Source organism: Magnolia sinica, chromosome 6 (genome assembly GCF_029962835.1).
Source record: "Magnolia sinica isolate HGM2019 chromosome 6, MsV1, whole genome shotgun sequence".
In the NCBI taxonomy this organism is placed as follows: domain Eukaryota; kingdom Viridiplantae; phylum Streptophyta; class Magnoliopsida; order Magnoliales; family Magnoliaceae; genus Magnolia; species Magnolia sinica.
The window spans coordinates 75,476,405-75,498,686 of NC_080578.1; the positions used below are offsets into that span (position 1 = coordinate 75,476,405).

The 22,282-nt window shown below is 40.5% G+C and overlaps 1 protein-coding gene across 1 annotated transcript; it reads left to right on the forward strand.

Moving 5' to 3' along the window:
- Positions 1-20,277: 20,277 nt before the first annotated feature.
- Positions 20,278-21,636, forward strand: LOC131249658 (uncharacterized). The gene is made up of 2 exons (XM_058250439.1): positions 20,278-20,476; positions 21,311-21,636. The coding sequence occupies exons 1-2, from the start codon at positions 20,278-20,280 to the stop codon at positions 21,634-21,636; spliced, it is 525 nt and encodes a 174-aa protein (XP_058106422.1).
- The last annotated feature ends 646 nt before the right edge of the window (positions 21,637-22,282 follow it).

Sequence of the window (22,282 nt, forward strand, 5' to 3'; positions counted from 1 at the left end):
AATCCCGCTGTAGGCACTTCTTCTGTCTATACTCCCTGGCATTATATCACGGGTTGGCTAGGTATCTACTTTCCATGGACTTTTAATGCTCCGGAGAAGGCATATGTTCACCCTCCACATCTCTAACTATGGTTCTTCCAAAAGAGGACTATGCCTAGAAGATCATACGATTGGGTCGTCAACACCATCTTAGACACTGATAAAATTGATTTCTTCCAATTTTGCCTATATCACTACACAGAATATAGAAAAGGTAGACACCGGATTGCGTACTTCAGGAGGGAGCATTTTTCCTTTCAATTCGATCTTGCACCCATCCTTTAAGGGAGGGAGTAGAGTTTTAGAGGAAGCCTTATTATCCAAGACAATTTGCTCGCTAGTTTGGTTTTGATTAAGGCATACTAGAAGACTGCTGATTAGCAATAAGGAGAATGCACAGCTAAGGAACTGGCTCATATAATTGGGCGATGATATGGAAGCAGTTATTGGGTGGTCGAGTCATATCTACTTTCATAATTCTGGTTAGTAAGCGCATCACTCGTGCTTCGTATAGTCACTGAGGTGGTGGGTGCATCAATCATATCTTGTTAATCAACGCTTACCTGTGACTCAGCCAATATGGATTTTGCCCCCAAAGCTTAAAGGCCATAGACTTGAAGAAGGAATAGGCTTTGTGTCAAAGATGAGCCACGCCCCCTTTCCCAATCATCTCTGCAGGAAGATATCTGTGGATGATCCAATTCATGAACGAAAACCCGATAACACCTTAGAAGGATGGGTAGCTCATTAGGGTTATTATAGACTTTGAAAAAGTCTCACGGGATTGTTCTGAGAGAGTAGTTGAAGAGGCAGCGAAAATTCCTTCTCCTACTCAAGAGAATGTTGTTGCAACCCAAGATAATCTGGTTCTTGTTCCTTCTCCTCCACCCGTTCATCCTAGTCCATCTTCTCTAATGACGAGGTCTCGAATGCGCTCTTAGGCTTCTCCTCCTCCTCAAGAAGGAGTGTTGCCACGACCTCTCTGATCACAATCGATAAAGACCCTCAACCAGGAAGCAGTAAGATTTCCCCTTCTAAAGGGAAACATGTCGTAATTAAAGAAATAGAGGAAGAAGAACTGGAGGAAGAAAGCTCAGCCTCATCGTCTGAAAATACTACTTCGATTGAATATGACACTGAAGAAGATGACAAAGAAGCTGATGGTGATGATTTTGAAGAAGGAAAAGTTAATATCGATGATGAGGATGATACTAATGTTGAAGGTACTTTTACTAGAGAAGAACATCCTCCATCCATTGCTAACATTGTTCCCAACACTAGTATTCCTGCAAAGACCCCAGCAATGATAGAAGAGGAAGATGATGAACCATTACATTAGGAGAATATGGATATTCACCAAGTAAGAAATTTCTTGCGATCTTATCTTTTAACCTTTTTATTTATAATGGTTTTATTATTATTTTCTTATTGCTATTATTTTATTCTAGGTACCCATGTTATCGACACTAGAACTAATGATACTCCTTCTAGAGATCTTCCTCCCATTGCACCATCACCCCTAACAAGAATCTCTTTAACTCCCCTAGTTGCACCAAAGGTGGTGGCTCGCGGGATTGTCTTCCCCATAGAGACCACTAATCCTCTAACTCCAACTACCAAGGATTCGAGCACGAAGGCTAGATCGCCTTCTTTTACTGGTTTGTTGGGAGTTGGCCCTTCTTCTGTCAAAGAAATTCGACCCCCTACTATCCATATTTCTACAATAGGTATATCTATCATTTGCTTTATCAGTATTTCTATATCCCTTAGCCTTATTCTAATTTCCTTTCCTTTTCTCTTACAGGAACTCCTCGCAGTGGTACAGCAAGCTCTGATTCTGTAGCCACTGTGTCTGATTTATTATCGTTTGAAAAGGTTCCTGCACATAAATTGATTTTGATGAGAAATTTTGTATCAACAATAGTTCATATTTTTAAAGATCCCGCTCAGTGGTCGGATCTAGATGTTGCTATTGAAATCTTGGACAACACTGCAAGAATGGCGAAGATTAATATTTCTGCCCTACGCGAATTTCTTCTCAAATTTCTTGATTCTATAATCTCTTTGACATCAGCAGAAAATGTCACCATTGCCCTAGAGATATTACAATATGGAAAACAATTAGCTTCTTTCAAAGAGAATGTTTCCCTCATCACTTCTGCCATTTCTGAATTCAACCAAGAGCAATTAACTCTTGGAGAAAAATTGAAGGTTTGTGTTGACAGTAGAATGATTATTCAAAATCGTATTGCTGCCCTAAAGGAGGAAATCTTGTAACTGGAGTTGAAAGATCATATAGAAGATTCAACTATAAAGGAGACTGAGGAAAAGCTACGAATCAGTATTCAATCTACCAATGCTGAGAAATCCAAATTAATCAAGAATGAAGAGATAGTTGCATCTTTAGAGAGTAAGTTAGCCGGCATTCCAGATCAAACAAAGATCATTCTCGAAGCAAGATCAAAACACATAGCAGCTCAAGTTCAGTTGAAGGAAGATTTGCAGAAATATTTAGGAGTATTGGGTGTTACAGATGAACTATAAAAAAAATGTTTTGTTTGTGTTTTTTCTTTTTAAATCACATGTAGCTTCTTTTGATTTTCAGCATATATCGATGAAGGCATCGTGATATTTTGAGATAGTTTATATCCTCATAAATTGTTGAATCATAATTTATTTCAAGTATGTTCATTTATGTAATTATCTAACATGATATTTAATGAAGGCTTAAGATAAAAAATAACAATATAATATGATTGTTAGTATGGAATTTCCTATATGATATTTCTTTTTAATAGGCGGAACTAAATCTTAGTTTAGTTAGATAGCCACGCAGTTTAAGCTCTTGAGTAGTGGAGCAACATAGTTTTTTAGACTCATAAGTAGTTGGAGTCGGGTCTCACGTGAATGGTCTCTGTAACTCTCATGAGTTCACTAGACTTATCACTACCGGGGAGTTCACAAACCGTGATCCATCAGAGGGGCCCAGTGAAGCTACCGGGACTGTGAACTCGATGGCATTTATGCATAAGGGTAGCCACAGTAACTCTCTAGGGTTCACGGGGTGCACAAGGCTACCTTAGGGTACCAAATCTAAGGTTGCCAGTCCATCAATAAGGGGGTATTTTATAGTAACATTATCCTTATGAGTTACTATTGAAATCAAGCCAGGAATCTAGGGGGCCTTATGCATGGTTGGCCTATTTATGGACAATGGCCAAAGAGCGGACACTGCAGGCCATTTTTTCTTCGTCTGCAAGGTCAAACCCATTCATGGGAGGGCACTTTCTTTCTTTCCCCGTGAAGTTGTCGGAAGCTATATAGAAGGCATTGGTCTCACACATGACTAGCCGTTATGGAATTTTTGGCCGCTCAAGGCTTTTAGTCGCTGGCTTCATCCGCTGCCCGTATGGGTATGCATGTGATGGCCTGTATGGGCTTTTTAGGGTCACTGGCTTCTCACTGCTACCAAATAATATATGTATATTGTCGATAATGGTAGGCCTTATATCTAGTTGGTCGTATAGACTTGGTTAGGCTGCCTTATATAATAAAGCGCCATCGCTGTTGTGAATTTTACATGTGGTTGACCATATAAGTTTAATCTATTGTCATGAATAATGAACCAATTATTGATATATCGCCATTGCTGATGAAGTTTTGACAACGTCCATGTTGTATTTAAAAAATAGCGTATCAGTTTGGCGATGATAGCAATTCTGATAAGACTTATTTGACAGTGACAGTGATAGTTGGTAATTGGCGACAATCATCGGCACTTGGTGATAGTTGATGATAATATCATTTGATGATAATTATATGCTTGATATGCTTGAGAGTTCACCCTTTATTCATATATGAGTGAAAGAATACAGGGTTTTGCCTTTTGAGGATGTTTCATCATTTTACTTCATAATTACCCCCTTTTGATATAAAAGCATTATCCTGATAATCTTCTAGATCAAAATTGTTTCTACTATCAGGGACGATACTTCTTGAGGAAGTGAGCATTGACTGGTATATTGATGCCTCGTCCATATTGATCTGTAACTCTATATGTCCCATTAGAATATACTTCTAGCCCATCCCATTTAGGGTCAAACTTGCCCCCTGTCCTATGGGTGACCACTATTGGCCTTTTTAACATCAAAACTAGATCACCTTTCTTAAAGGATCAATGCTTGACTTTCTTATCAAATGCAATGGAAATCCTTGCTTGATATAATTGTAATCGCTATTGAGCTGCTAATCTCTTTTCATCGAGTAAGTCTAATTTTGCCAACCTTATTCTTGCATTCTCATCATCTGTAATCGACTAGTGTACTGCTAAGTGATGCGACTTGTACTTCAATCGAAATGAGAGCATCTACACCGTAAACCAGCGAATATGGTGTGGCCCTTGTCGTTGTACGATGAGTAGTCCTGTAAGCCCACAGAGCCTCTTACAGCTTCTCATCCTAGTCATGTTTATCTCTTGTCACCATCTTCTTCAATATTTTCACAATCTTCTTATTGAATGCCTCTGCTAATCCATTAGCCAGTGGATAGTAGGGGGTCAAAAATGAGTGATGAATACTGAACTTTAAACACAGTTTCTCCATGCCCCTAATTTTTAAAGGAGTGCCATTATCTGTGATTATTCTTTTTAGGATACCATGGCGATATATTATCGCATGTCGGATGAAATTGACAACATCCTTCTCTTTGACATTGCATATTGCAATCGCTTCTATCTATTTGGAGAAATAATTTGTCACTGCTAGTATATATTGTTTTCCTTTAGCTGAAGGGGGATTTATGGGACCGATGACATCAAGTACCTAGGTAGCAAAAGGCTAGGATGCTACTGATTGATGGTCTTCAGGAGGCACATGTATGACGTGTCCGTGAATCTGACACTCGTGGCATCACTTCATATAATCTATGGCATCTTTGAACATTATCGGCCAATAGTATCCCATTCGATGCACCCGATGAAATAAATTTTGGCCAGCTTGATGTGCCCCGCACTCTCTAGAGTGGACTTCTTGTAATGTTTGACTTGCTTCCTGTTTGCCCAGACAATGTAAAAGCATTTCATTATAAGATCGTCTGTATAATACTTCACTACGCATAATGAATCTGCTCGATCTCTACTTGATTTGTTGCTTTATGCCAGATCTTCTGGCAAAATATCATACTTGAGGTAATCTACAAAAGGCTTATGCCAATCGTCTATCATCACCTCTAAACATGATATATGGAGTGCTTCAACAACTTCATCGAAAATTTCTGAAGATAGCAAGAATCTTCTTTCTTCTATTGTTACCTGAAGAGGACTTCGATTTGGACAAGTTAAAGCAGCTGCCAAGCTAGCTAAAGCGTCTGCCCTTGCATTTTTGCATCGCGGTACATACTTGATTTCAACATAATAAAATTACTCCAGCAATTGTTGTGTTTTTCAACAATATGGAAAGAGTTCTTTCTTTCTTATTTCGAACTTTGTCATCAGTTGATTGATTATCAACTTGGAATCTCCAAATATCTGCAGCGTCTTTATCTTCATCTCTTGTGCTATCTCCATTCCAATAATAAGAGTTTTGTATTCAGCTTCATTATTCGTGCATGCTGCCCCCAATGTGAAAGAATAGGGTAACAAGTCACCCTAAAGAGTAATGAATATCACTCCAGCACCTGCTCCCAACGTTCGAGAAGTACCATCAAAGTACATCTGCCACAGGTTTGACGATTCAGCCATTATTACCTATTCATCGGGAAATTCAACATTAACAACCTCACTATCTGCCACGAGATGATTTGCTAAGAAATTTTCCACCGCCTACCACTTAACTGCTTTCATCGGCTCATACGTAATCGTATACTTTGATAAAAACAACATCCATTTAGCCAATCTTCCTGATAGCATCGGCCGTGTCATCAAGAATTTCATAGGATCTACCTGGGAAATTAAGATTATATCATTGGAAAGGCAGTAATGTCTTAGTTTTTATACTGCAAATATTAGTGCTAAGCATACTTTCTCAATCAGAGAATAATTGCATTCTGCACCTATCTGAGTTCAACTCAGATAATAAAGCATTATCTCTTTCCCTTGTTCATTCACCTGTGCCAACAAGGCTTCTAACAAATTTTCAGCCACAAATATGTATAAAATAAGCGATTTTCCTTTCTCAGGAGCTGCCAACACTGGAGGCTGTTTCAACAATTCCTTGATTGAATCGAACCCATTCTAGTAGGACTTATCCCATACAAACTCTGCTCCCTTCTTCATCAAATGAGAAAACGGCTGACATCTTCCTGCTAAATTTGAAATAAAATGGCGAATATACATCAATTTACCTTGTAAACTTTTCAATTCTTTCAACGTTTTCAGAGGCGGCATACCTTAGATAGCGTTGACTTCTCTTAGATCAAGTTCAATCCCTCTATGCCTAACAACGAAGTCAGGAAATTTTCCTGACGATACCCTGAAGGCACATTTAACTGGATTCATCTTTAGTTGTTTCTTTCGTAATCGATAGAAGACTGAAGCCAGATGCTCACGATGTTCTTGATGACTGCCCGATCGAACTACCAGATCATCAAAATAGCATTCAACATGCTTATGTATCATATCTTGAAAAATATTATGCATCACCCTCTGATATGTTGCTCCGACATTCTTGAGACCGAATGACATAACCTTATAACAATAGATTCCCAAGGAAGTTCTGAATGTTGTTGCTTCTTTGTCTTCTGGAGCCATTCTTATTTGGTTATAACTGGTATAGCCATCCATGAAGGACATGGCGACATATTTCGCCGACTGTTGATTAACAACTCGGTTATCGGCAATGAAAAATTGTCTTTCAGGCACGCTTCATTCAAATCTTTGAAATCGACGCATACCCTGATTTGCCTATTCTTCTTTTTCACCGGGACAATATTCGATATCCATTTAGGATATTTAACTTCTCTGATAAACCCAACTTTTATCAATTTACTTATTTCTTCTTCTATCAAGGGGACCAGATCGGGATGAAATCACCTCTGTGCTTGCTTAATTGGCTTCTTGTCTTTAGAATTATTCAGTCGGTGCATTGCTACCGATGGTTCCAGGCCTTGCATTTCTGCATATGTCCACGCAAAGACATCATGGTTCTCTTTCAAGAGTTGGACGTATTTGTCAGCTTCTTGATCGAGGAGATTGGCGCTTATGAATGTATTTTATGGCTCTTCTTCCGTGCCCAGATTTATTTCACACAAACTATTAATTGTGGGTTACCCCCCATCTTCTATTTTCTTTAGAGTTGTCTCAGGATGTTTGATCAGTTCAGGCTCTATTTCTTTTACCTAATCGACTGTAACTATGTTTACTGAAGACTCTACCCCCAGTCCTTGAAACTTTTCTCGTCTTTTCTGATTAACCCCAATTGGAATCTGAATTCCTTTCCCATAATTTAAGACAGTTGGTTCATCATAATCGAACCCCATATTTTTCATGATTTTCTTGCTAGCTGAGCTGTACCTTTCTAGATCTCGATATGTCAACTTACCGTAGCATACATCATCATCAACTCTTTCTTCTACCATCACTTCTAAAGGAGTGTAGAATTCGATCACTTCCAAGTATGTCTCACTAGATATAACCTAAAATCTTTGTGAAATATTTGGAAATGGCTTACTCCTTTCAGCATGTGGCACTGGCACTGTATAATTTAACTGCAAGAGTTCTAGTTGTTCAGATGATAACAGCATCAACGAAGGCTGCCCCGACTATCTCAGATGCTTGGGTACAAAGTAAAATTTCTTCTTCATACTTTCCATTTCAAATGATTCTATCACTGCAGTTTCTTTTCTTACCATCTGCATATGATGATTATCTGGGGCCTTGTTTTCATCATTCTCTCTTTCTTCTTTACTAGCAAATTCATTATAGTAGCTAGCGTCGACGAAGAAGGCTTCGACTTCTGTATAAAGTCTTTGATCGGCCATCACCTTATACTGTATTCCATCTTTATAATATTTAAAACACTGATGTTGGGTGGAAGAAATAATTCTGTACTGATTGAAAAGGTCGAGCTAAAAGTCCTAGAGGGAGGGGGGGGGGGGGGGAATAAGACTATGCTAAATTAAAATAAAAATAAAAAAATTAAATGCAGAATAAGAAAGAACTTAAACAAGATAGCACTAATTAATCCCAAATAGCATAAATAAATAGCAACCTTAAGTGCACAAGTATTGAGTGGTTGATACAGATGTTGTTCTATGGACAACCTTACACCAAAAACAAATGGCTTATAGTAGGACAACCTGAGTACTAAAATGGTCTGTGTATCAAAATCCCAAACTGATACAGAGGAAAAAAATAAGAAACAAAAATTAAATTCTACTACTCTTCAACATTCACCACATGTGCAGAATGTAAATTACAACCATTCAACACAAATGCACAAAAATAAACATTCACCACAACTCTAGCAATTATAGTGGTTTACTTGTGTGTACACCAACTGTTAGAAAATAGCCACACAACTACTCCACTCCTAATATCCTCACCGACGGGATATCGGCGTTCACTAAGTTTTCTAAGGTTCACCCAAAACCTTCACAATTGTGTTTTCAAAGGGCTACCATAATTAAAAACCCCACTCACTGAGATTTTCTAGATATCTCCGTCAAAACGAAAATGAAAGATTTTCTGGCAATCTTACAAACCAAATACAGAAAAACGAATTGTACTTATCTAAAGATTCTCCTTTTGATGAAGCTCGGTAGAACCAATTCGATGTAGATGTTTAATTTCCAATCTCACATAGGAAAGGGTTCTTAGGTCTAAATGATTTTTAGATTAAATCAACCAGGGATAACTTGATTTGATTTTGATCTCACAAAGGGTAAAATCAATATTCCCTTTTCAAAAGAAATAAAATTGAATAGAGATCACAAAATCAAATGCAAAAAAAAAGCTACTAAAAGAATCTTAAATACTAACCAATTAGCTTCTATAATGTGGGGACAAGTTTCTCAGAGTTGTGACTTGAATAGCTTTGAATGAATTAAAAAACTCTAAAAATCGTCCTCACTTTATAGGCAAAAATACTGTTCACTCGACTGGCCTAGAGGTCAGCTCGACTAGTCAAAGGACCAACAACTTTTTAAAAATTCTGGTGCGATAAGAACCACTCGACTGGTCGAGTGGCTTGCTCGACTGGTCTAGTGGCCTGCTCGACTGGTCGAGCCCTGCACTCGACTGGTCGAGTGGGACCCAGAAATGTTGCTAGACTTTGAGTCAAGCCTGCTCGATTGGTCGAGCACTGTTCACTCGACTGGTCAAGCAGTCTGTAGGACTGGTCAAGGGTCCAACAGAAAATCTCAAAAATCTACAACAAACCTTGGACTTGTCGAGGGAATTCTTGGACTGGTTGAGCTAGTGTCTGGGCTAGTTGAACCATGCTAAGAATGGTCAAAAAATGACCTATAAATTTATCGAATGACTAATGATATTGTATGACCTATCCTAAGGTCAGTCTAAGGTCAAACAAACCTTACTTTTGAGATTGATTCATCACATATCATTCTCTTGAAGTAGTTGAAGCTTTGAAGACTTGATGTAGTACTAGAACTTCTTGTTCTTAAACCTCTTGATCTTGTACTTGAACGTCTTATTCTTGAAAGTGAACTTCTTGATGTTATACTTGAACTTCTTGATCTTCTACTTGCATGACTTGATCTTGTACTTAAATGACTTGATCTTGTACTTGAACGTCTTGTTCTTGAAAGTGAACTTCTTGATGTTATACTTGAACTTCTTGATCTTCTACTTTCATGACTTGATCTTGTACTTAAATGACTTGATCTTGTATTTGAATGTAAAGAAGATTGGCAAGTATAACATGAAGTTGATCTTACAATAACCACTAAATAAGATACAGATTCCAAGAGGTTTTGGCATGACAAAATTTGACAAACCTAGGAGCTAGATAAGATAGCATTTACACCGATGCATCCACGGTCTTCCTAAAAGGAGGTTGTACGTTGTTACTGCCTTAATGACATGGCAGACAACATTCGTAGTTAACTCTCCTATTTCCAACGTCACTATAATTTTACCAAACACACGCTACCCATCTTGATTAAAGCTCTATATCATCATTCCACTAGGGCATAGGTTAGAGCGACGGTATACCAACTTATTCAACATTGTTAATGGTAACCGGTTCATTGTGGACCCATTATCTAACATTATTTACTTGACTTGTTTCCCGCGAATATGGCCCACAATCATTAGCGACCTATTATGTCCTTTATCACAGATCAAATCATCATCAGAGAAGGAGATTACTGGCATGCAATCTTTTCGCTCTTCGGGCTCCCTTTCTGCCATTTCTATGAGCAATGCTTCTATAACGCTACTATCAGACAAGGCTTGGATCAGCTTTTTCCTGGAGTCCTCTGACAATCTTAATGCATCATAGACACTTAACTAAGCCGGTATACCCTTCAAATGACTCACGACATCATAAGTTACCTTCTCTACTTCATTCTTCTCTTCATTTTCACTGCTATGAAGACGATTCTGGATGACTTCTGCCTTTACTGTTTCGGCCTTATTTTTTGAGGGACTTGTCACCCACTTTCCTGACCAGAGGGTGATTACTACAGCTTTGCCTGTCAACTTATAGTGCTCTTTTTCTGCTCTTTTGCCAATATCCTCTCAGATAGCTAGTACATTCATAGTTGCCTTCTCATCTCTCTCTTTTTCCTTCCCAATTATTATCTCTCCCCTGTTTATCATTCTCTTTATGATGCATTTCAGTGTGAAGCAATTATCTATCGAATGTCCTACTAAACGATGATAGTGACATCTTTCTCTTATTCTTGTTGCGTCTTCAGGACACTTGGATGGAGGCAATTCTATTGTACTGGCCTTCAGTAATTGATTCATCATAGGAACTACGTCTTCCTTTTCAAACACGAACCCCTCATGGGAGTTAAGTGACCTAGGCCTTTTGTCATTGATTCTGCCTCTAGGTCGATTCAACTCTTCTCTTCGTTCGATCCTCTTTCCTATCACTTCTCTTGTATCCTGATTTCTCTTGTCATGATCAACAACATTTGCAGCCAGCCTATTGGACCCTCTTATAGTTGTTTCATAGTGAAATGCTGGTATTTTCCTGGTCATCAATTCCAGGGCGTGAGCTTTTGTCGCCAAATCGCGGAAAGTCTTGATATCGGTGCTAGTGAGGCCAAACGCGATTCCCGTCTCCATAAAATTCAAGAACATCTTTACCTGCTCTTTCTCTTTCGGTAACTGCCTACAAGAAGCTCCTAATGTCTTCCATCTGTCTATGAACTTCTCTACAGGTTCCCCTTCTCTTTACCGCACTAGTGCTAATTCCGTGATACTGACGTCACGTTTCGATGAGAAGAAATTTGACACATGTTGGGGCACAAAAATATCTTAATCTCATTACATAAGTATTGCATTAGCAGGGGAGTTACATTTTGAAGATCCTTCCCAAGAATGTGCGCTCTAACAAGTATAAAAGCCTTGTGAAGTGTTGCTCCATGATAGAGAAGGTTGTGTGGTCCACATTCTAATGTAGAAGAATGGACGGACGTCATCCAATATAGAGGAATGGACAAGCGTCATCTGACTTAGAAGAATGGATGGGCATCATTTGATATGGAGGGGTACATAGGCATCATTTGACAAGGAAGAGAGATGGACGTTGTCTTATATAAAGGAAGAAGTGGGTGATGACCACCATTTAAGGAGTTGATGTGTGTAGCAAAGAGGGATGGACATTGTCTTAAAAGAGAAGTGGTGGTGATCACCACTATTTAAGAGCATGGGAGGCCTATAAATTCCTCTCGTCACTCCTCATTTGGGACTTTTGAAGTGAGGAGAACGTGGGAAAAAGAGAGTTGCGTGGGAGTGGAAAAAGGGAGAGAGTTGTGCGGTAGAGTTGCGCGCCAGAAGAGTTGCGCGTTTCTGTGCAACTCAAGGAGAGAAAAGGGGAGTTGCACCACCTTTGGTGGAATTCTTGGGCGCCACTATTTGTGGAAAGCAAAGGGAGTTGTGTGCTCCCGCGCAACTCCAGGAGAGAGTTGCGCCAGTTTTATGTAGGCACCACTTTTTATGGAGTTAAGGGGAGTTGTGCGCTCCCGTGTAACTCAAGGAGAAAAAACTACATACGCCACTTTATGTGGGATTATGGTCTTAATACAAGGCTTTTGTATGCACTTGTCTTAAAGAGAAACCCCATGCGCCACTTTTGGTGGAGATATGTCCTGACACATGGCTCTTACTCCACTTTTAGTGGGAAGGAATGGAGTAGCGCCACTTCTTTCTCTCCCTTGTCTTAATGCAAGGTCCTTTGCGCCATATTTTGTGAAGAAATGGGAAGGAGATGTGCACCACTTCTCCCTCTCCTATCCTAAAGCCAGGGAGTAGCACCACTTCTCATGGAACATTATCTTAACACAAGCCTTCCAACGCCACTTCTGATAGAAGCCTGTCTTAATGCCTTCCTCTTGCGCCACCTTGCATAGACATTGTCCTAATGCATGGAATTATGCCATTTCTCCTGGAAGAACATCTTGTACCATTTCATGTAGAAAGGGAGGTGCACACTCCACTTTCATATGCCACTTCTCATCTATAAGAGGGTTGTGTGCCCCACCTTTGCATGAGTTGTGTGTCCACCCATGAAATTGAAGAATGACAGAGGAGACAGAAGAATAAAACATGATGGAAGACCTGCGCAACTCAGTGTGGACCAAATCAAGGGCTTCAAGCCCACACAACTCATCTCCCCTGGAGATATGATAATAAAAAAAAAGCATCGAAGTGCTGCCGAAATTTCCATTAGATTGCCTTCTTCTCTTTCATTCATTGCGATGATGCACTGTACTTTGTCTTCAGAATCTAGGGAATATGAGGATGTAAAAGAACTCAAACTGAATAAAATACTTTGTGATATTTGTTCTCTCATGTTTTCTTTGTTATCATTGCATAAATTCCCCTAAATCAAATGCTTTTTATTTTTGATCGAAACAACATAAAAGCATTTTGCATTTATTCCCAAGTCCGTATCAATCTTGGTGCCAAACTGGAATACCATCGGAATGCCTTACTTTTCAAGGAGGAGCCAAATAGCCTAAGACAATATTACGGTACTGTGGAGAAGTTTCCCATACTGGTGATGAGATGCATCAAGTGATCTTCTAGCAATCCATCCCCATTAAATTTTTGAAAATCCGGCTGCTTGAAATTAGGGGGAAAAGGGACATCTTCTACCTCTCTCAGATACAGCGTTATGTATCTTAATCAGCCAACATTTTCACAGTCTCTTTCCGTTCTGACAGCTTCTTCAACAACCTGTCACACTTCCTCTTGAGTTATCGCTCTTGCCGTAGAAGCATATTCGAGCGACCCTGCTCTTGGCAGTTGGGAATTTTTAGGTTGTGATTCTTGTCCATTCATATTACCCATCATCAGAGGAACTACGATCTGAGCAACATTATACGTGAGAGTTGCTAAGGCTTCTCTGAGATTCCTACATTCTTCCATCAGCATTCTCTGTGCTTGTGCCATCTCAGCCATACGGTCTTCAGTAGTCAATGGTGGTCCTTGACTTGTCCCGGCCATGTGTACGGCTACTTCTCCGCTTCCTGACGAATCTATAGTTGGGGTAGATTGTGAATATATTGATATAATGGGGCTTATAAAAAGAGGAGTGTCGGTGGATTTCCTGGTACTCTCACTGTAGTCAAGGGACTGGAGCGATGCAGGAGTTGGTGAGCTTATGAACAGTACCTTACCCTTCTGTTCTCTTATCCATTGAATTCTTATAGCAGACAGAGCTAGGAAATCATGTGATGATGTTAGCGGAGGAACGATCTTCCCAGGGTATAACGTGGGGGAAGCTAATTCGGGATTTTTTTCTAGCCACGTTTCGCATTACTGGTCCTCTGACCCTTTGCGCAGGGGAATTCGTTCCGGCTATTACTACATTTCGAACTCTTATCCTTCGAGACATTATAACAACCCAATCTTGATCATTTTCTTGTGTTGTGGGTGAGACAAATATAACTCTGCCCATCATTGGAAGTTTATCAGCCTTGCCTGTGGAAAATTGGACCTTTTGATCCGATGCTTGGTTCGTTGCATACTCCACTGCAAATCCAGTCATAGTGAAATAGAAATTTACTTTCTTCATCAAGTTTGCCATTGATTATAGCTTGTAATGGTATCTTCTTACCTTTAAACAAAATGCAAAATTACAATTAGCATCCAAATAATAAAGTATTCTATCTTAGAGATGAAGGGGAGGATGTTCCCATTGAGAGTCGCCATTTTCGCGTCAGAAAGACACCAAACTATGATGAAAGTTCATGTTACTCTCTCAATGTTAATATTAAATAAGATAAATTTCCCCAGTAGAGTTGCCAATTTGTTTCGACAAGAAACAAATGCATTCGATTTGGGAGATTATCTTATTCAATCATAACAATAAGAAAGTATGTAGAAACAATCATCGTTTACTGATATATTAAATTTGTTTACATCCTCTGATCCCTTGATTCTAAGTTAGAATACTTAGAATACAAAAGTTACAAGAGTTTGAGTGTTGAATCTAGATCTGGATATCAAATTCGGCAGCATTTCGGCTTACGATTCGATCATCTCATCAAGAGGAACATAATGGCCTGATATCCTTCTTCCATCTCCTTCTTCCAGAGAAAGTCCTGGAACTGAAGAAATAATTTAATAGCATTTTAGCTCTTTTGATGAGACCAACCTTTATGGTTTGTGCGGGACCGCGCAACTGACATGGTTTGCGCGAATTGGCGCAATTGGCTTCACTTCTGCCTTCCCTTGAATACCTTCAAAATCTTTTCTTCTTCGAAGCTCTGATCTTCCTCAGAATTCTTGATGATTCAAAATGAGAGGGGGAGTGGGGTATTTATAGGGCTCCACACGTGTGAACCCTTGATCTCTGTGCCAAGGGGCTTACCCTTCTTCAGATCCAACCCTCCATGTAAATCAGTCCACACAACCCTTTGCACATGATTGTGCAACTGATATGGCTGTTTACGCAGACTCGCACAACAAATATGGTTGTTTACATGGACTCGCACAACCGATATGGTTTGCGTGGACACGCGTAACCACATGAAGTTACACCTTATTTCTTCTTTCGCTCACATATGTCTTCTAAATTGTAGTCTTTTGATCTTTTCCATCTTCATTCATTTTTTATGCTTCAACAGTATAATCTGCCCCTCTCCTTTGATTTAGTGGGCATGGAAGTGGTGCTTGATTTTGGGTGTCCCATGATTGTGTGTTTTCAGCAAGTCTATCCAAGTAGTCCCATACATCATTGACATTTTTATTCATGAATTTCCCATTGCACATTGTCTCAACCAATTGGTGCATGGAAGATGTCAGTCCATCATAAAAAAAAGTGTGTAATGTGCCACGTTTCAAAACCGTGTTGTGGGAATGAATTGACAAGATCCTTGTACCGCTCCCAATATTGGAAGAATGTATCATCCTCCTTTTGGGCAAAGTTCATGATTAACTTTCTAAGGGTGTTCGTTTTATGATGTGGAAAAATTTTCTTTATGAACTCCCTTAACATATCATTCCATGTGCCAATAGATCTGGGACGCAGTGAATGCAACCACATCTTAGCTTTCTCTTTTAAAGAAAAGGGAAAGAGTTTCAGTCTGACCGTCCTCAGACACGTTCGAAAAATATAAAGTGGATATGATCTCATCAAACTCTTTCAAGTACAAATATGGACTTTCAAATTCAAGTCCATGAAATTTTGGAAGGAGTTGGATCACCCCTGGCTTGATATCCATGTGTCCCATATTTTCTGGAAAAACCATGCATGAGGGCGTGCTCACCCCCCCCCCCCCCCCACAATGCGGGGGTGCTTGATGCAACTCATTCTCATCCTAGACTTCTTCAACTCGAGGTTGAGGTTGTCTTCCAAGTTTATTGACTGGTTGTTTTGCAATCATTACTTCAATTAACTCTGAAGATCTCGAGTAATGTCTAATCATGTGGTGGATAGATAACCCCTCAACCAATCCTCCTTCACTCAAAAGACATCGAGTGTTGTCACGGACCCACTTGGGCATGAAACACTCTCAGCTCTTAATTTCAGATTCTAACCTAAACCTAAAAGAAAGAAAGGAAATAGAAGTCTAGAAATAAAAAGAGAGATGGAATTAAAAAGAAGTTACCAAATTAGAAATTCCTAAATTAAGATCTTGCAAAACAAAACAAAACAAGCCAATTTCTAAAAACAGAAATTCTAAAACTAAATTAGGAAAGTAAACTAGTTTCTAAAAACATAAAATAGAAAGATGAGTTAGTTTCTAAAAACAAATTAGGAAAGTAAACTAGTTTCTAAAAAGGAAAGTTTCTAAAAACAAAAAATAGAAAGTTTCTAAAAAGAGGAAAGGATAGTTTCTAAACCAAGAATTAGAAGGTAAGTTAGTTTCTAAAATAATTAAGAAAAACCTAATCCTAAAAATAGAAAATAGAAAAATGCTAATCTTAAACTAATTTCAAAACTAGCTAATCTTAGAAAAACGCAACCATTATTCCCCGACAACGGCACCAAAAACTTGTTCACAACCCCAATTGTAGGGTCGTGATGTAGTAATAATCTCGATGAGACCAAGGTCGAATCCACAGGGACTAATCTTGTGTGTTTTCTGAAAGCAACTAGAAGAAGAACTAGAAAAACATGAAAACCTAAATCTGAAATATTTGAGAATAATTGTGAGAAATTTAATGGAAAAATTAAGAAATTTAATGGTAGGAAACTAGGGTTTCCAAGGATCCACTTGTAGAGATCAGGGAGATTAGAATCAGAGTCTCATCCTATCCAATTGGAAGATATCTTAGTAAAAACAAATCTGAACTTCCTTTAACCTAGTTATCAATGGATGAGAGGTGTGAGAACTGGAAATGATTCCATCACAAAACCATACCCATGAGACAAGGCAAACAACAGGATTTACAATCCCATTTGGGAGAATTGTGAAAGTTAGGAAGGATTCCATCATCCAACCATGCCCAAGAGATGATACAGAACAAAAGGATTTCCTAATTTCACAATCTCAATACATGAAAAGAACATATTCAAAGCTATCGCAGATCTGTTGTAATTTGAGTCACAACAAACCATTAAAACTAAAAGTATTCCTTATAATCAAACTAGAATCAAAGCGAGTTCAATATAAACATGCATAAAAGAAAAAAAAAACATCCCATCACGCTAAAAGCTTCACCTCTTAGCCCTAGCTAAGAGGTTTAGCCAACCATAAACATGATTGAACTAAAATCTCTTAAGAAAAGCATAAAAACTAGTAAGGGAAGAAAAACTCTTAGCGACGACTTCTCCATGCTTTTGCTCCACTCCTCTAACCTTAGATGATGCCTAAGGATGCCCTAAGGACCCCCATTTATAATTTTTAGGCTCAGACTTTCACACCGAGTTGGAAAATTCTAGAAACCGCTTCAAATTTTCACACTTTGTGCTATCTGTGTAACCCAGGACTGGTCGAGAACATCACTCAACTAGTAGAGGGTTTCCTTCAATTGGTCAAGGATGACCTGATTTTAGCGATTTTAGTTGCTAGAGTTCGAGTCCAGGCAACTCAAATGGTTGAGCAGAGTTCAGGACTGGTCGAGCGTACGCAGGACAAGCAGAGCCAGGACTGGTCGAGGATCATGCAAATTCACTTCAAAACTCCAATTTTCTTCATTCTTGACTTGATTTTCTTAGATCTTTAGTTGTGCATTCTTCATTCTTAGTCTTGGTGATTCTTGAGCATTAAATCCATGCTTTTAACATCCTTTTTAATCCAAGCTCTTAAATTCACCTTGCACCACAAACATAATTAAAATAGAATATTAAGCATTATCATGTTCATAAAACTAAGGAATAACTAGGGTCCAATATGCAATATATGACCCTCAATACCTGGACAGCAGGATAAATGCAAGTATTGCCACTTCCATCGTGATCATGGGCATAACACCAATGATTGCATTGACTTAAAGGAAGAAATTAAGACCCTCATTTGAAAGGGTCACTTGTGTGAATATATGAAGGAAGAGAAACAAGATCGGAAGGATGACCAGCCGGGCAGAGCTATAGACGAAGCTACAGAGATCCGAACAATCTATGGTGGTCCGTCCGGAGACAGTGACTCGAATCGAGCTCATAAAGCCTATTCCCGCAGCACCGACCCCTAACACTACGTCTACTCGGCCGACAGGCCAAGGAAAGAACTTCAAGTATGTCCATGCAGCCTTACATTTACAAAGGATGACGCACGGGGAATTCAGCATCCCAATGATGATGCTTGGGTGGTTGCGATGACGATAACCAACCACAAGGTCTATCACATCCTGGTTGACACCGGGAGCTTGGCCGATATATTGTACTTAGAGGCGTTTGCAAAATGAGGATAGACAGGTCGCGTCTCCGACCTGTGAAGACACCGCTGCGTGGATTCGCAGGCGATAAGGTGATCTCTGAGGGCATGACTTCTCTCCTAGTCACAACAGAAGAAGGGCAGAACCAGGTGGCCCTACTAGTGGACTTCCTAGTGGTAAATGTACCACTAGCCCACAACACCATCATTGGGCGACCGTCCCTTAACGCTATGAGAGCGATTGTGTCCACATACCATTTGATGATGAAGTTCCCTGCCAAAGGAGGAGTCGGCTATGTCCGGGGAGATCAGTGGGAAACTCAGAGGTGCTATTCGATAACAGTTAGGAAGGTTTCAATGAAGCAGGCCCTCACAGTAAATGTACTAGACCCCAGAGCAGGCACTTCCACAGAGGGTTCCCCCACTGAGGATCTAGTGATTGTTCCACTCGATGACTTTGACCCAAGTAGAACGGTTCAACTCGGATCATCATTGAATACCGAACAGCGAAGCTAGATGCTGACCTTCCTGCAATAGCACAAAGACATCTTCGCATGGTCTCACCAAGACATGCTAGGTATCTCTCCGGAGGTCATGGTCCTTAAGCTAAATGTGGACCCAGAACACAAGCTAATGAAGCAAAAAAGGAGGGCTTTCGAGCCTGAAAGGTACGCAATAATAACAGACGAGGTTTCTAAACTCCTCGGTGCTAGTTTCATTGAAGAAGTTCATTACCTGGACTGGATCACAAATGTGGTCCTTGTAAAGAAAGCTAACAGGAAATGGCGAGTTTGCATAAATTACTCAGACTTGAATAAGGCATGCCCCAAGGATAGCTTCCCCCTACCTCGGACCGACCAGTTGGTCGACAGCACGGCCGAGCACGAGCTTCTCATAGACGCATACTCTGGTTAGAACTAGATAGCGATGTATCCTCCAAACAGATAGAAGGCGAGCTTTATCACCAACAAGGGGCTCTACTATTACCGGATCATGCCCTTCAGCTTGAAGAACGCTGGTGCAACATACTAGAGGCTGGTTAACTAGATGTTTGCCCAACAAATCGGTCAGACCATGGAGGTCTATGTCGACGACATGGTCGTAAAGAGCGTCAAGGTATCTGACCACATCACGGACCTCGGAGAGACCCTCTCGATCTGTGAGAGTATCGAACGAAGCTAAACCCAGCTAAGTGTGTGTTTAGTGTAGGATCGGGTAAATTTTTCAGTTTTCAATTTAGTCAAAGGGGTATTGAGGCAAATCCTGACAAGATTAGAGATCTGCTTGACATGAGCTCGCCTCGGATGATGGAGATTCAGTGCCTCACTGGAAGAGTCATCGCACTTAGTCGCTTCATATCCAGAGCCACTGATAAGTGTCTCCCCTTCTTCCAGCAACTGAAGGGCCACAAGAAGGAAGAATGGACCTCAGAGTGCGAGCAGGTCATTCAGCGGTTGAAGCAATACCTGGGGTCACTGCCATTGTTGTCTAAACCCGAAGAGGGGGAGCCCTTTTTCTCTACTTATCAGTTTTTACCTCAACTATCAGCTTAGCACTTATCCGAGAAGCTGAGGGAAAACAACACCCTGTTTACTACACTAGCAGGCTATGGTTCCAGCCGAGACCAGATACCCGAGTATGGAGAAACTAGCCTTGAGTTTAGTCGTCTCCGCTCGGAGGCTGCGCCCATACTTCCAAGCACATTCCATCATCGTCGTCACAAATTCACCCCTCTGACAGGTGCTTCAAAAGTCAAAAGTGTCTGGACGTCTGACCAAGTGGGCGATGGAACTCGGAGAGTTCAATATTCAATATCAACTGAGGATAGCAATCAAAGGCCAAGCTGTGGCCAACTTCATAGCTGAATTCACCGCTCTGAGTTGCGAGATCGGAGACACCAGTCCACAGGCATCATCAAATTTGGAAGCGGCATCTATTATTCCCACGACCCTTCCTCTCCTCAAGAGCATCGAGGCAAAGGCAAGTGATAAATGGACCCAATTCGTAGATGGGTCATCTAATTCAAAACGAGGAGTAAGGATCATTCTGGTCACACCCGACGCGACCACCATTAAGTATGCAATCAGGCTCGGTTTCAAGGTACCTAACAATGAGGCAAAATATGAAGCCCTATTGGCTGGACTCAGACTAGCTACTAGTCTAGGAGTCTAGCTCCTTGATGTGCGATGCGATTCCTAGCTTATTGTGAACCAAGTATCTATTTAGTACGAGGCCAAGGAAGTAAGGATGATAGCTTACTTGGCCGAAATTCGAAAGTTGTTAGAGAAATTTAGGGACTACGTCATCAGTCAAATACCAAGGGCGGAGAACTCTTGGGCCAATGCCCTCACAAAGCTTGCCTCAGCAACTAAGGGGAAGATCCCGAGGATCGTTCCAGTAGAGTTTCTTGATAATCTGAGTATAGACCGAGCCGAGAAAGAAATGATCAACCCCATGCAAACAACTACAAGTTAAATGGATCTTATCATCAAATACCTCACCACTGGCAATGTCTCTCAAGACGGGTTGGAGGCTCGGCGTCTGAAGGTCAAGGCAACGCAATATACGATCCTGAATGAGACGTTATACAAGAAAGGATACTCCTAGCCCTACCTCTGATGTCACCAACTAGATAAAGCGGAGTATGTGATCCGAGAAATTCATGAAGAAATTTGTAAAAATTATTCTAGAGGTCGCGCCTTGGCTCAGTCAGTACTCCGCCAAGGGTATTTCTAGCCAACGATTCGAGAACACTCCAAAAAATTTATCCAGAGGTGCAATAAATGTTAAAGATTTGTTACTATCTTGATGCAACCAGTGGAAGAGCTTACCCCCATGAGCAGACCATGGCCATTCGCTCAGTGGGTGATTAACATCATCGGGCCTCTGCCTCATAGAAAGAAGAAGACTAAATTTGTAATTGTGGTTGTAGACTACTTCACCAAATGGGCCGAAGCCAAGCCCGTGGCAAAGATTACCGAACAGAAGCTGATGGACTCTGTGTGGAAAAACATCATATGTCAGTTCGGAATCCCATGCACTATCGTATCTGATAATGGGAAGCAGTTCGACAATGATAAGTTCAGAGACATGTGTCGGGGACTCGGCATTTCCAATGCATACTCATCGCCTCATCATCTATAGTCCAACAAACAAGCTGAAGCAATGAATAAAGTTATCAAGCATCATCTCAAGACAAGCTGGACAAAGCCAAGGGCAACTGGGCTAACGAGCTTCCGTTTGTCCTCTAGGCCTACAAGACCATGACTTAGTCATCCAAGGGGGAAACCCCCTTCTCTCTGTCCTATGGCTTAGAGGCAGTCGTCCCAATCTAGATAGGGCTCCCTATTGTGTGAGTAAGTAACTATCAGGAGGAGCAAAATGCCGAGCAGATCGTGACAAACCTTAATTTACTTGAAGAGGTACGAGACATCACTAAACTCCGAGTCGTAGCTCAGCATCAACAAGTCGCTCGTTTCTACAACTCCAAAGTCAGGACGAGGCGGTTCCGATGAGGAGATCTAGTCTTTCGCCATGTATTCCAAAATACTACAAAACCCAGGGTCGGGTCCCTAGGTCTAAACTGGGAGGGAACCTATAGGGTAGCCGGCTCGACTAAGCCAGGATCATATCGCCTGGAAGACTTAGAGGGACATATGTTACCCTACCCCTGGAATGCCGAGCACTTGAAGATCTATTACCCCTGAAGGGGAAAGCCATGTATGGGTCGGATCTACTTATCATTTCAGCTCTCAATAAAAGATCGCCTATTTTCTACTTTAGATTGTCC

Excerpts from the sequence above, each read along its gene's own strand:
- LOC131249658 (XM_058250439.1), top strand. The coding sequence starts at position 20,278 with ATGGAACTCGGAGAGTTCAATATTCAATATCAACTGAGGATAGCAATC. Across the intron at positions 20,477-21,310 it reads GAGCATCGAGGCAAAGGCAA|TGGAAGAGCTTACCCCCATG; the intron begins GTGATAAATGGA and ends TGATGCAACCAG.